Source organism: Procambarus clarkii, chromosome 32, assembly GCF_040958095.1.
Source record: "Procambarus clarkii isolate CNS0578487 chromosome 32, FALCON_Pclarkii_2.0, whole genome shotgun sequence".
NCBI classification, from domain to species: domain Eukaryota; kingdom Metazoa; phylum Arthropoda; class Malacostraca; order Decapoda; family Cambaridae; genus Procambarus; species Procambarus clarkii.
This window is the reverse complement of record NC_091181.1, coordinates 31,616,166-31,631,530: the sequence shown is the minus strand read 5'-3', so window position 1 is coordinate 31,631,530 and position 15,365 is coordinate 31,616,166. Positions and strand designations below refer to the sequence as shown.

General features: G+C 36.0%; 1 protein-coding gene across 9 annotated transcripts in view; it reads right to left on the bottom strand.

Moving 5' to 3' along the window:
• The window catches only part of LOC123759361 (calcium-activated chloride channel regulator 1), a 67,123-nt gene continuing 51,758 nt past the window's right edge, over nucleotides 1-15,365 (bottom strand). For 6 of the 9 annotated variants that reach the window (XM_045744307.2, XM_045744306.2, XM_069335135.1 and 3 more), the window contains 12 exons: nucleotides 15,230-15,360; nucleotides 13,535-13,691; nucleotides 12,445-12,663; nucleotides 9,979-10,095; nucleotides 9,574-9,674; nucleotides 9,258-9,411; nucleotides 8,767-8,860; nucleotides 8,022-8,122; nucleotides 7,374-7,530; nucleotides 7,003-7,216; nucleotides 5,604-5,767; nucleotides 1-2,939 (listed from right to left, as the gene is read on the bottom strand). In XM_045744307.2, coding sequence (XP_045600263.1) covers nucleotides 2,890-2,939; nucleotides 5,604-5,767; nucleotides 7,003-7,216; nucleotides 7,374-7,530; nucleotides 8,022-8,122; nucleotides 8,767-8,860; nucleotides 9,258-9,411; nucleotides 9,574-9,674; nucleotides 9,979-10,095; nucleotides 12,445-12,663; nucleotides 13,535-13,691; nucleotides 15,230-15,360 — 1,659 coding nt within the window. In that variant the 3' untranslated portion in view covers nucleotides 1-2,889. Of the gene's footprint in view, nucleotides 2,940-4,955; nucleotides 5,768-7,002; nucleotides 7,217-7,373; nucleotides 7,531-8,021; nucleotides 8,123-8,766; nucleotides 8,861-9,257; nucleotides 9,412-9,573; nucleotides 9,675-9,978; nucleotides 10,096-12,444; nucleotides 12,664-13,534; nucleotides 13,692-15,229; nucleotides 15,361-15,365 lie in introns of those variants that run through there. The other 3 variants (XM_069335133.1, XM_069335134.1, XM_069335132.1) reach the window with 2 other exon arrangements.

Sequence of the window (15,365 nt, the reverse complement as noted above, 5' to 3'; positions counted from 1 at the left end):
ATTATTTGATGTTTATTTCATTGTGCTACTTCAATAAACAATGTCATTCATTCATTTACCTATACAGTGTTCACACCTGCATAACTGCTATAATATATGGTAAATGCCTTTCCACTACCAGCATTATATTTATATAAAAAGTACAGTACTGTCTAGACTCGGTAATCTGAATTATATGGGACCCATCTACATTTAAATTAGCAGGACATTAGAGTTATCCAAAAATTTTTTACTGGGAATCTAAAAACTTGAAAAAAATGACTTTATTCAGGTTTTTGTTTTGTAGAAATTTCAGTGGCCCAAATTTCTATTTGAATTGAGAAGTCAATCACTTAAACTCAAATTTATTCAGATTAGATGTTCTGCAGGAATTTCTATACAAATAAAAATTTGGTTTACTGAGGTCAAGAACTCAATTTTTTTAATTTATTCAGGTTTTTGTTTGGGAGAAATTTTAGTAATCCAAATTCCTATTTGGGTTCAATTTAAACACTAACAGGAATTTATTCAGATTACTGTACAGTATTTGGATATTTGGGTTACTGGAATTGGAATTACCGAGCAATTGCAGTATTAATCAATTTCTTTGGCAGAAATAATAATAGTCAGAAAAAGATTTACAGTATAAACTGGTAACTTAACTCACCAAAACTGATTTAGACTTTTTTACAGTAAAAGTTTGTCTTTGTACAAACATTTGAAGATTAGTCATGACATACCTTATATCTACTAAGTATTTATAGTTGTCATATATATGTATATACAGCACTTATAGATTGTAATAATAAGTTAGAAATTAAGAACTATTATTTTTTATTTTTGCTTATTTAATATACAGTATTTTCTGAAGTCCTCATGGTTACTGTACATTACTGTATTATATTCAACTTTCCACCTAATGAAGTTACAAAACCAAATTGGAAACATTATGTGTAGTAAATACTATGAGTCATTTATTTATTACAGAAACAGAATGGTCAGATACATGGATGGATTACTAACCAACAGCACTAGTTACCATGTTAGGTAATTTTAAATCAAAATATCATATACAGTAATTAGCTCTGTTGGTTACTCATCTCTTACAGGGTTTGATAAATATTTAATTTTTTTTTCAGATGTTTCACTGTGATGACATAACATCTAATTCACATACTTTACACATATCTGTTGATAATTCCTGCTAAAATTTTAAATATAAATGAAAGGTTGAGGATGGGTGGTGAGTATACAAGGGTTTTACAGGTTAAATTTTGGTTGGCAGGGATGTGTTGAGTGTGCACCGCAGCAGAAGCCTGATAGTTTGTACACACTGTCGTTTCCTGTGGCTTGACTTGTGAGAACTGTCCCACTTGAAGGATTAGGTGTAGGAAATGAACACAGTGCGCCACTGATGCTAATTCAGCGAGCATGGCAATGTTTTGAGTGACTTGCAGTCTCTGGAGGCTAGTCATTGCCGCAGATGATATATGCCTGCCAACAGTAGTTGAGCTGACTTTGAGTGTTTGTTGTTTAGAAGCAGAGCAGTATTTTGTGGTGTGCTTCCCAGGAAGTGCTGAGGGCATTAAAGATTGAGAGTTTTGGTTGGGCGGCTTATTTCAGATGTCTTATGTGGGTTCTCTGGGTAAGGAGTGGAGAATCAAAGTGCATTCTAAGGTAGTAGTGTTCTCATTATCATTAGGGGTGGGCTTTTCAACAATTATTTTTTAATGAAGATTTGGAAACATGTTATATTGTTGCTGATTTTCTGCTTTCATTATTGTGTCTAGTCAGTGAGGAGGGCGAGTGCTGTTTGCATTGAGGATGCTGTGCTAAATTGTGTTGTCAGTAATAATATACAATTAAATCATCTATGTAAGCCAAGCAGTGAACAGGGTTGGTGTTTGGTATGGTTTCCCAACGCTATGGAAAGTTAAGCCTGTTTAGGCTCATTGAGGTCTCCCAGGCCAAATACAGATTTTCCCCAGGATGCAACCTAACTTCCGAGTATCAATTTACTATTAGGTAGGCAGAGGCACGAGTTGAAAGGAAATGGTGCAGAAATGTATGTGTCCTGTTGCTGGGATTAACCTGGGACTTGAATACAAGTATTATGATTGCACAGTGGCCAGCACATTGGGACTGTGCTGGCCACTGTCCAAATGACAGACTTCGTCATCCAAACATAATTTTAAATACTGTACCCAGCAAATACTGAAAGCATCCTGTGGTAAATGGCAAAACATCTTGTAATGAATGCCATCTGAGAGGTGTTTTATAAGCCTTATATACATTGAGTAGGCTAACTAAACCAATCTGTTTATTTGGAAAAATATTTTTAATTACATATTCAAAATTTTAAGTACAGTACTGTAGATCTAATTCCACAGACACTTATGTACCAACAGGGCTTATTTCATGACTAATTTAATTATTAAACACTGATATTATCAAGCCATATATAGGCCCATATAAGAAGAATTTAACTGAAAAAGAACATGATAACCAAGAAAAAAGCTTTTCTGATGTAAGCCATCTAAAAAAAAAATCCCTAGATGACAAATAAAAAAGAATAAAACAATTAAATAGTGATAGTGATGCCTAGCTAAATACAGTACGAACAATATTTTCAATAACTCCTCAGACTACTCTGAAGAGTTCCAAGAAGCATTCACTCATCCCCCTGCAAGCACAACTAGGCGAGTAAAGTACATTCTTTAATGATAAAGTACCTTAAGTAGATAACTGATTACCCTTTGAATTAAAAATGGAAAGTACAAGAAGGAAACCAGCACAGTTTCCTGCACAGATCATTAGCAAGAACAGCAGTAAAGTAAGCTTGTGCATGTGATTAATTAAGCGCACTCATAAAGGGTCATTGAATACCTTCAAATATTCAAATGTCAAACGTTAAGACATATTGAAGCTGAATACGAGTGTTCTACCACCTCCAGTGACTCCTGCAAGGAAATGGAGATACAATTCAAAATTTTCTGCCAGTTTTGAAGGATATAATATGCACTTGTTTTATAATGTCTCATATGTAAGAACTATACAGTTTTGTAAATTTTTATATAGGCCAATTTTTCATGCTGATGTTATTTTGTGCCTTACTGGCTGCAAAATATATGGTTTTCCTCTGAAAGCCTTATAATGACAGTTTGATAAAATAAGAAATTTATTTAGTAAACCTCTTGCATTTTTTTCTATTTTCTGATCCAGGTTTGCAAATGATCTAGATTGCCAGACAGACTCAATACAGTATATATAGAAGGCCACCATCACCAGTCCCTCTAATAAAAGTCCTCCTTAGGCCAATGAATGACCTTCTCCACGTCAACACACAACAATCACCTAAATATCAAGTACTGTACCTATTTACTGTTAGGTGAACAAGTACATTAGATGTAAGGAAATGCTCCGGAATCTAACTTGGATCCAATAGGTTGAGAGCTAACTTCACTAGCCACTACACTATAAAATTGCATTTCTACCAAAAAGCCAGCACTGAATGTAATAAACTGCAAAACAAAACAAAAAACAAATTACCCAATCTGGCACAGGATAGCCTCTACCTTCACTTATGTTTCCCTTATTCCACTCCAAAACCACTTCATGAACATCTACAAGTTAAGATTTGCTAGACAGGCAACATTATATTTACTCTTGGACTTGAAATCTCAACTCAAATTGTTTTTCCACTGTTATCTTGAGGTTATCTTGAGATAACCTCAAGATAACAGTGGAACTGTTATCTCACTGCTTATGTTTAGTCTAGGATATCCATGTTCAGTGCTTCAAATGATTGAAATATTCTGCTTAATATTACTAACTACAGTAGGGCTTATATACTCTTTTCTTTGGATCATTTCCTGAATTGTTAGCTGAACTATTATTAGCACTACTGCCTCACTTATGAAAACAATTACAATAATAATCTTGCAAAAATCATTAGCATGACAATAGGACAAATTTGTTTTACAATGGTCAAGAGCAACTTGATGACATGATAGACAGTGTGTACAGTGTGCCCCATTTCTGGCTAGCTCATGAACTAAGTTTACTAAGTTTAGCCATTTTAGGTCTAAGAAAGTAGCACGACTGGATTACTTGGATATCTGGAGGTCATATGATAGGTATTTCACCAATTCAATTTGTCAACTTCAATATAAAAAACCTGTTGACATGTACAAAAGTCTTCAGTGATTGGTAATTGACCTGTACTGAGAACATCAGTGATTAGCAATTGACCTGTATTGAGGTCATCAGTGATTAACCTTTTAATAAAGTTACTGCAAAAAAACTTAAAAGCTAATGTACATTAAGTAAAAATAATAATAATAATAATAATATAATTAACACAAATATATACAGTATTCAAAGTGGACACTTTCTCCATGCCCTTTTTTAGCATTACACAAATTCACTCTGAAGTATAATCATGTAATATATATTTATATAAAAATACAGGCAACCTTGTACTGTACTCAAAAGTCTAGTATAATATACTGTATTCAAACTCGTCCGGTATTTGATTTGACTATTATGGGTACAATTCAGTGATGGGACAACCGCTTATGTTTTGAAATGTCTTAAACATAAGTGCAAGAAGACAAAATATTCAATTATATTATGTCGGTAGACAGCGAGGTACTGCTTGACCGTTCTTGATGCTGAGCTGCCACATCCTCTCGTAGCAGGCTTACAGTACAGTGGATTTAACTGTTTAAACTAAAACTCATTGCTTTATCTCATTATTAATACTTAAGTTGCATGAATGATGTATTTGATAAATATGATGGATATATTTGATAAATATATAAATATAGGAAAAAACAGATCAGGGCCTTGATGGCTGCTCAATCAGCCATCACGGTGGGTGATCAAAGCTTTACACTTATATCAACATGCTACCTAATCATAATAACTTAGATATATATACAGTATATATATATATATATATATATATATAATTATTTATTTATTTATTTATTTATTTTATTTTACTAACTCCTATTGCCCCAATGCGCCCAACCATTTCTGACTCGCCTAGGATTCGAACCTAGAATTCTCAACTGCGAGTTGAGAATAAACCCGACTGTACTACTGAGACCTGGTTGCAGCTTTAAATATTATCAGTAGATTAATATCTTAGTCCATACCATAAAATTGAACAAAATTAAAAAGGAAATAAATATAATTTTTACACCCAAGGAAGGTGCCACCCCTCAGACCGTTTCAAGAAAAATCTTAAAAACGACCATTTTAAGTTATTGGGGCTGGGTTGCAAATAAAAAAAAAAGTGTGCAGTAATGCAGATGTAGCAATCATATTGTAATGACCCCTTCCTCTGACGAGTCCAAATATGACAAGGTTGCCTATATCAAGATCTCTATCTATGCACATTTATGTTATTATATACTATATATATTGCATTTTATACATCCTTTATCAATATACAGGTACAGTATTTCAACCAATATAACATAAGTTAAATTTACATTAAAAAATTACAGCATTAACATCATACAGTATTCACATATAACAAAAATATAAAATTTATTATAAAACTGGCACTCTGAATCTTGTATCTCAAGTTTCAACTTGCACACATTCATATTTACCATACTTTCTTGATGCCAATATTACTGACACAAAAATAATTAACAGCACCAAGAGGGCAAGAATCAGTGTTATTGCCCAAACAGGCAGCAACAGCTGGGGATATTCTGGCTGTAGAAGATGATGGTTAACTTCTAATCGTAGTACTGCAATATTGGACACAGGGCTGAAAAAAATATATATCTACAATACATTTATGTACTATGGTTTGTAAATACTAAAAAACAAATACTGTATTGTAATGTACACACATAAATCACAATTGCATCATATATCAAACGAACAAATCCACAAGGGCTGTGATGAGGGTTCGAACCTATGCACGGGATGTTCCCAGATGCGCCTTGGTCAACTGTACCACGGCATAGTAAAAGAATTGCAACCTGAAGTGCTACTGCCCTCACGAGGCTCCCGAAGCGTCTCCGAAGCACAATCAGGGTTTCCCCCATGCACCCGGCCTCGGTCAAACAGATATTCTACCTCAACGCCCTTACTTCAATACACAGAAATCCTCTCTCACGGCCCTTGTGGATTTGTTCATTGTAATGTAATTTTTCATCTGAAATTTATACCATTACCATACTTTTATGGTAATGATATAAACTTATTTAATCCCCAGGACTGCACACCTGTTTATAGCTAACAACCCACAGGTGTGCAAGATAAAAATTAAAAAAAATATATTTTTCTTTCTAGTTAAAATGAAAAATACATTGATATAATTTTTTTATTATTATTTTAATGTATCATTTACTTTGACCATGTTGGAGCATAGAAAGCTTGTGATGACATCACAATTTATGAGCGTTCGTGGAGCCATCGCCCAATAACAATTGCCCAGATCAGGCATGTAGCAAGAGTTGCCTCAAATATATTTTTACACATTTTTAAGTCAAGGATTTGTTTACATTTTTTTTTTCGTAATATTGAATAATATTACTGTACTTATATATTATTAAACATTATTCAATAGTGTTATTTGAGAAATTAATGTAATAAAATATGTGGAACATCTGTATGCACAAATATATTTGAGTCACTAATATGGGCAGAATGTTATATTCTTATAACAATCAAACCAACTGTTTTTTCTGTCATTACACTATATATATACACATTATATAATTACCTACATTTTTAAGCACCATTACAAATTATTAAGTAGTTCTGGTACAGTATATGTAATAATCTCAATTTTAACCAATTATTAAACTTCAGCCTAGTCCCAAATATTTTGCACAAACTAACTGCATAATTAATTTAGCAGTCTGTTTACAAGACTGCTCATGGCTTTGTAAACAAATAATGTTTACAAGGCCATGCTAGAGGGAGATAATAAATGCCAGGTGCATATGCAACTGTAAACACTATACACTCTATACAAATTCTAGATAAACTGACCTTTCTCCTCCCGCTTCATCCTTTGCCCGAAGAGCCAAGTAGAACGTAACATCACTTACAAGGAATAGTTTCAGGGTTATGTTAATTTTTTCTCCAGCTTCAACACCGAATGGGTACCCACTCGTGTCGATTAGAGTCTCCTTGGATGCATTATTAAAGTACTTCTCTGCCAAGTCACTTCTATTTTTTGTCATACGAAGTATGTAAGATGATGCTGAAGTGACAAAGTACAGGCATGAATAAGAGTTGTTAATATCAAGAAATGTAAGTTTAATTTATTGTATTAATAATAAATATTATGTTATGCTCTCATGGTTACTGCATACATGAAAGAAACTCTTAATTTAAATGAAACTACCAATTTCACTTACCATTACCAACATCTAGATCATCTCCAGGAGCAGTCCAACTGAGACTGACATTGTAAAAACTTGAGAGAGTATCAGTCTGTATATCATCCAGGAGAACAATGTGAAGATCCCTTACTGCTGCTGGAGGCTGATTGTCTATCACTGGAATCTCTGTTACCTATTGAAAATGGTACACTTATCTGCATCTTATGTAAATTATCTTTATTTGACTGAAGGCCACCATCTCTAGTGGTCTTTTTTGGGACAAAGCCTGTGGTTTCTGAAATATTACCTCTTACCAATAAGTAATGAAGATTTTTTCCAGCTGTATTTTAATCTCTAAGTGTCTATGGATATACTACTCAATGGATGAAAAAAAAGAGCAGGTGTGGATTTTAGAGCTTTTAGCTGTTGCCCCTTGTCAGTGTCATGCTGGTGCCTTTAACCACTGTACTGTGGTTATTGTGAAATGGGTAATTTCCAGAAATCCAGTTTTCTCGATAATCTGAATTGGGCTGTGAAAGATATAATCCAGATTACTGTATTTTTAAGTGTACCATTAAGATAAAACTAAGACTGATTTTTAGCAACAGAAATTTACTGAAAAAATTACACTGCTGGAAGAACAATTATATAAATTACAACAAAATTCAAAAACAAAATATTCACCTTAACTGACCCAGCGACAGATATTCTGTTGAAGGTGCCAGTGACCTGAGTATTTTTATGGTGCAGGGGGATGTGACTTCCACAGCAATAGTCAGGTCTTTCTGTCAGGAGAGTAACATTGTCAACTGTAGACAAAATAACTTTGGTATGTTGTTTCCTAACACCTTCTCAAAGTGGTACTATACTGTATCCAAAAAATTAAATAAAATAAGAAATTATTCCATGGAGGCCTAAGTAGGCCTGCTGTTGGCCCTATGGTAATAGTTCTATGGTAACTATATCATATTTCAGATGTATTTTACATAAATTTAAAATTATTATTATTATTATTATTGTCTAACCGTCACGTGAAACATTCCAGTAATACCACATCAGGTGAGATCCTGGTAATTTGTTCTATAAATTCTATTTAGGGAAAATTTAGATGGGGAGATTGTTTGGTTAGGTCGAAAGGATGAGGGGTAAGTGGCTTCATCATCATTTTTGAGAAGATTGTATACTCTTTTATAACCAGATTAAAAATATTTTAAGATTTCACCTCACAAATTTACACTTACAACCTGATAGTGTCAGAGGAAAATATGTGCATAGAAAATACTGCTATTGTATTCACGAGAAAGAACCATAATGTAGACAAGCAGGGGAAAAGACAATGAAAAAATAAAGAATTTAAAAACATTTGTTGGGCAATAAAAATAAATTTCCAAAACCTTTATACAAATTAATCATCAAGAAATATCTTTACCTTCAAAATCCTCATCATTTTCAGCTGAACGTCGTTTACGTTGAGATGAAGTGAGGAAACCTCTATTAATAACTGCTGTTCCTCCATCTGTAACCTGTGTGAAAAGAGTTAAAGTATTTATCAGTACCTCTACTTACGAGTGCCACTTTGCATATAATTACATTTGTACTTACCAGTACCTCTACTCTTACCAGTAAATGCCTCACATTCTTAAAACTAATCTCAATTGCTCATCAGACACTGTAATCAGCTAGTATCTCACTTTCTCACAAAATTAAGCAAAAATACCTTCATAGAAACAATAGGCAACAAACCAAAGAGAGAAAAACCCAGCAATGAATGCAATGAACGCCTCATTGTATTATGTAGTTTTTTAGTTTCTCTTGTTGTTACTGTCCTTCTCTCAACCATGTAAACAGAAAACTAAGGGAATATCACAGTCATGCAAATTATCAAGTACCTAAATAAAAAATAATTAGCCGAAAATTTACCTGAGCTTTGACACTGTAGCGGCCAGTTGCAGAGTAATGCGTCATGTACCGGGAGTATATACCATCTCCAGATTGAATGTCTGCTCCTTGACCATTGTCCAAAAGTATGTATTCTTGATCAGGCTCAAACTCACTAGGTGGTGTTACCAAAGCTCTACAATGTACCATTCAATACATATTTCAAATTATAATTTTGTGTAAAAAAAAACTATATAATTTGTTTTTTAGTATACAAACAAATACAGTATTACAGCAATTTCTAATATCTGATCTGTATCTGCATGACAAAAGCAAGAATCAGTTGGGATGCTCAAACCTGACATCAGCATTGACAACAGGGTTATTTCCTTGTTTAACTTCAGCATAGATGATCACTCTGTCTCTTGTGGCATTGACTTCCCGGGTACCACTGCTTATCTGACAATATATCATAATAATGAGAGTAATGAGATAACTTAGGAAAAAGATGTGTACAGAATTATAAGCAGCCTATGAGAAGTGGCTTAAGTAATTACTCTTAGGTAATTATTTATTATAAATTGCAGACTTTAGCTGTCTTTCTGTTAACTTTAAATAATTTCTGAGGAACAAATGCACTAAGGCTTATACTGTGTTATATATTTTCTAGAACAGTATAAAGATATAATACTAAAAGTTTCTTCTGACAATAGATTAAGCCTTGAAAGGAACAAGACGAGCCAATCATGACTGAGGTCCTCACCCATGCCCTTGTAGTGATGGGGTGGACAGTAGGATCACGAGTCTGGGCAGTCACTTTCACACGAATAAAATTATCTGGTGATCCTGATAATCCCACGCGCCACTTCCATTCCCCTTCCTGATAATTTTAGGTAACTTAATAAATAGAAATAAACTTGAATATTAATAATGAAAACTTTAACACTTGAAGAAATGCTGAAGAATCTCAAAAGAATAAACATAATGCCAAAAAGAGACCACAATTGTTAATGATATAGGTATATGATTTTAGGGTGTCTTCTATGCTACCATATTTGTAGACTGGAACTGTGCTTGCCTTTTTCCATTTGTTAATATAAAGAACACAGCTTTGCTGAAATTCTTATGTTCATCTAATCTGGTGAACAGATTATTCAGAATATTTTGGGTTTATGAGAGTTCATAGGATTAATGTTTTTACAGTCTTGTAAAGCTGCTAACACACATAACATTTTAGGCAGGTCCTTAATCTAACAGATAATTTTAAGTAGATAATGTGTAGAAAAATTTGAAGAATGTTAACAGATACATTGTAAGAAAATTTGAAGAAAATTAATAGGTACATTACTGTAAGATTCAAGAATTCTCCACAGGTACATTGTAACATAATTTGAGGATTAATTCTAGATATATTATCTAGAATTACAGTACTGTATTAGATAATATATCTAGTTCACTAGATATAACAGAACTGATATAAGGGTGATGCTAGAGATGGCTTTCCGTGCTTTTCATGTTTCCTTTTGCTCCTTTGAATCTACTCCCACACTTGTACTCATACTCTTCTTAATCTTTCGAAACTAGTGTGAGCTTTTTCGCCCCATCTACCCCACTCATTTGGGGGGGGAAGGAAAAAAAGGGGGCTCACTACCTCCAGGGGTCTGAGCTGTCAGTTTCTACAATGATACGGTTGGGGTCACCCGATTGCTATAGTGGTTCCCAGGTTGCCTCTCTTCTGTACATGCTCCACTGTTGAAAGGCCACCAAAGGCAAAAACCAAAAACAGCTCTTGTACTTACAGTGTAGCATGAGCCTGGCTTGTAGAGGGCTTGGAGCTGCATGTGCTCAGGGTTACCTTCCTTGTGTGCTCCTTAGCACTGCCCTTGCATTGCCATTGCCAGAGTTGTCTTATCTGGAGACAACTTAATCCATAAGGGCCGATCTTTTTCTTTTTCGTACCTATCAATTCTTCTGTAGTCACAGACATTATTTTCTGCGTTAAGATAAAAACCCACACTTATGTATTTTTGTATTATGCGTAAGGATTTGAAGTAAGCCAAGTCTTCTCACACTCTCCTGAGTGCTTTATCAAGGTCTGAGTATATTTATGGTTAGGTTGAAGACTTACATCTTGACCATTAATACGGTTGCTACTGCAAGTCTCGTTCTAACCATATACTCAGACCTGGATAAAGCACTCGTGCAAGAAGACTTGGCTTACTTCAAATCTATACATAAAATACACAAATACATAAGTGTGTGTTTTTATCCTACATTATTTGTCTGTGAGAAAACATTACCATTCTTATTATCTTTAATTGTAAAAGGCCTTCCACTAGCCCAACAATTTTATCTACTACTTTTACTTCTTTTGTTTCTCTTTCTGACCTAACTGTTATTTCCTTTTCTTTGTAACTGAAAATTATTAAAGACTTCAATCAACATTGTTGATTGTTAGGGGGGAAGGAGGAGTATCCAGGAGTATCTTCTTCATCCTAACTTGTGGTGCTCCCTCCTTCCTGTCTATTTCCCTTGTGCTCTTCCTTTTCCATGGGCATTTAGCCTCAGAAAGTCACAAGGGGGCACCCCCCAAAAAACCAGTGTTGAATGTAATGAAATGCCAATTTCGGGGCAAGCCTCCGTGACTCCTGGAACCCCCTCCTCCCTTCCAGGTCATCAGGTAGGTCTTGTTTATGCATCTGCTTCAGAACCGACAGCTTAGGCTCCGGTAGGTGACAAGCCCTTCTTCCTTTTCCTACCAAACGAGTAGGGGAGGTAGGGCAAATGAGCTCACACTAGTTTCGAGAGATTTGATAATTTGTTTACATACTGTACTGTAGTTGGGGGAGTTCATTATGTGGGTTCTGAGGCTTCGTTCTCTTGAATCCAGCAGTGGTTTGTTTCAACTTGCTGACTTTCAGTATGCCTTCCCTGGTGAGGTGGCAAAATGTCACTACTCCTTGCACCTCTGTGAGGGGGGACCAAATTCTGGCTCTGGTTCCTGGTAAGCCTAAGAATGTCACGGCTACTGCGTCCTGGTAGATGGGAACCACCTCAGTGTATAGCATCAGGGAGCCACTGGAGCTCACTCAGAAATTGGTGTTTCATTACATTTAACACTTAAAGGTCTGCCTTACACCTAAAGGTCTGTCCTTAGTACATATACTGGGGTATTTATACTAGAGTATTTAAAATTTAAAAGACCTGACTCTGTTAATTTTGTACTTACCTCTGCTAATGGTACAGTAAGGATCCATGTGAAGGTATTTGGATCAAAAACAGCACCACCAACAATATTTCCATCAGGACGCACCATATGAGGTTCATGAACAATATGTTGTCGATCATCAGTGTCTAATCTCAGAACCAGGTTTTTCCCAATTGTAAAGTCTACATTAAATTTTGAACCAGCATACCGTTCAGTGCCTCTGTAAACTTCTTCATGAATCTGAAAATTAATGGTTTATGTCAAAACTTATCAAGATTATGTTTAACTTACAAAACCTCTTATGGTTTAAATAATGCATCAACACTAACACATCTTAACCCTTGTATGATGGCTTACTTTATATAACAAATATAGTTTGTCTGAGACATATGTGGCATATATCATGTGATAATTATCAATTTTACTAAAATTATATTCAGAATTGAAATGGCAAAATGATCAAAATTTGACATTTCTCTGGCTGTACTTTGCCTAGGTTCTTTTCTAATGTTTGTACTTTATCTAGTACAGATGTAAGAAAAGAACCTTTAATTAGAGGAAATTCTTCTAACAAACTTTCAGGAGCCAATAGATAAAACCCGAATTTAATTACAATACAGTACAGTACTGTAATATGAAATTCAAATATGAGGAAATACATGACTTTCTGAGGGAGAGCCCCTTGTGGCACACCCTAAAGCTACTAACACTTGTGTATCAACTACTAGGCCGTATTAGTACTGACGGTCAAGTGGTTTAAGGTACCGTGTACACCAGTTGCAATGTGCTCCTGGTGGTCCAGGTTCGAGTCACTTCTGGGGTGTGGAGTTTTCATTTGCATATATCCTTGGGGACCATTCAAGCTTGTTTGCATTTGTGTTGCATAGTACATATATGTACTATACTAGGCCTAGGAATATTTAAGTTAGTTTTTTGCTTTATTTTTTTTTTACTATAAAGTGAACAGTACCAAATTCTACTACTGTACTTAATTGCCAATTATGTCAATATATGTATGGTGGTCCACATAATTACAAAAAATACTGTCTAAACGCAAGGATGAGTTGAAACATCATGAGTTGAAAATTAAGAAAATTCAACGTGATCTAACCGTGACAGTGGTGTTACTGCGGGGCGGTGGCGGCTGGTAAGTGAGAGCTCCATCAAAGGCATCCTCCAGCATATGGCCCTCATCAATATCATTAACAGTGAATGTTTTACCACCAGTCATCTCTGCAATTTTTTCTAATTTTGGATCAGCTTCTGCCCTAGAAGATAAAAAAAAAACTCAAATAATACACATAACTGCTATGATTTTAGGTTGATGAAATACTGTAGCATCCATAACATTTCTTTTGTTACAAAACCAGCATTGAATGTAATGATACACCAATTTATGGGCGAGTCTCGGTGCCCCCTGAAGCGACTATACCCATATAGTTCTAGACTACAAGGTGCAATCAGTCATGGGGTTCTTATTGCCCTACCAGGAATCCCAAGCCAGAACCTGGCCCCCCTTCAGAGAGGCACAAGGAGCAGTGGCATTATGAAAGATTTTATGTAAATTTATTTATGTAAATAAACTACATTTAAAGTATGTCATACTTGCCATTGACCAGGGAAGGCCCCTAGCAAAGTAGGTGAAACAAAACAGACCACTGTCTAGTTAAAAATGCGACTGACATCGTCAAAAGAGCAAAAGAACTCCCCTGCAAAGAAAACAAACAAGCAACACTTTGTTCAACTAGCCCCCCCACAGGGTGGAGGGGTTGCCAGCTTGGATGAGCCTGGATGCCCACCATCTTGTTCTTGAATGATGAAAACTGCCAACCGGAGAGAGGTAGGGAGGGAGGGAGGGGGGGGGGGAGTTAAGGAGCCTCCACTGCTTTCCAGAAACTGACATTCCATTACTGTACATTCAATGCTGGTTTTCTGTGTGGGAGCCCTGTCAGCTCCTTGAAGCTAACTACCCACAGAGAAGGAAGAACAGGGACATACCCGGAAGGTGACAGCACTTCAGGTTTCAATGCGAGGAAGAGACAGACAGCAGTGACAGTCGTTCCAAAGCAACACAAAGCCGCAGAGGGCCCGGGACGCTCATGAGATACCTGGCGGCCAGGATTCTGTTCGAGCTCCAAAATCCCCGCACCAGAATATCATCCTAAGACATATTGCCAAAGACAGCTGAAAGAGCAGCATATTTCCTAACATCATGGGCATGAGGGTATAGACAGCAGGCTGGCTAGATTTAATGACACTATGGACAACCTGAGTCACAGGAGCCTGAGACACAGGAGACTAAGACCTAGACTAAGACCTAAGACCTAAGAGCATAGGACCTAGTGGTGCAGCAGCCAGCTAATCCGGTATGTCTACCTCCTCCCCACATACGAGGGGTGGAGGTGGGGCAAACTAGCGCAAGTTAATTTCATGAATTTTCGATCATTTGTTTATATTGCTGGGGGAATTTTTTGGGAAGTTTGGAGGTTGAGGTCTCATTTCTAACCAAGCAGTAGTTTGTTTTGTTTTGGTAACTGAGTGTCTTCCGTTTGTGGTGGCAAACATGAATAAATTTACATTAAATTTTTCATAGTGTCACTGCTCCCTGCATTTCTCTGAGGGGGGGGGGGGGCCAGGTTCTGGCTCGTGATCCCCAGAAGGCTTATAAAAATTCCACCACTGATGGCACCTGAAGTCTAGTACTATATCAATATAGTAGCTTTAGGGAGTCACAAGAGACTCCCCCAGGAAATAATATGTAATCTTGTAATATGTAATATAGCCGAAAAATGAATACTGTATTCACCCAAAAGCTACTGTAATGACGCGCACACCCGAGTCCAGGACATTCTGTAGGACATCTTTAATTCTGGGATTCTCATTTTCCTCACCATCAGTAATCAGCAGGATAACAGGGTTCTTCACATTAGCCAGGATCTGAA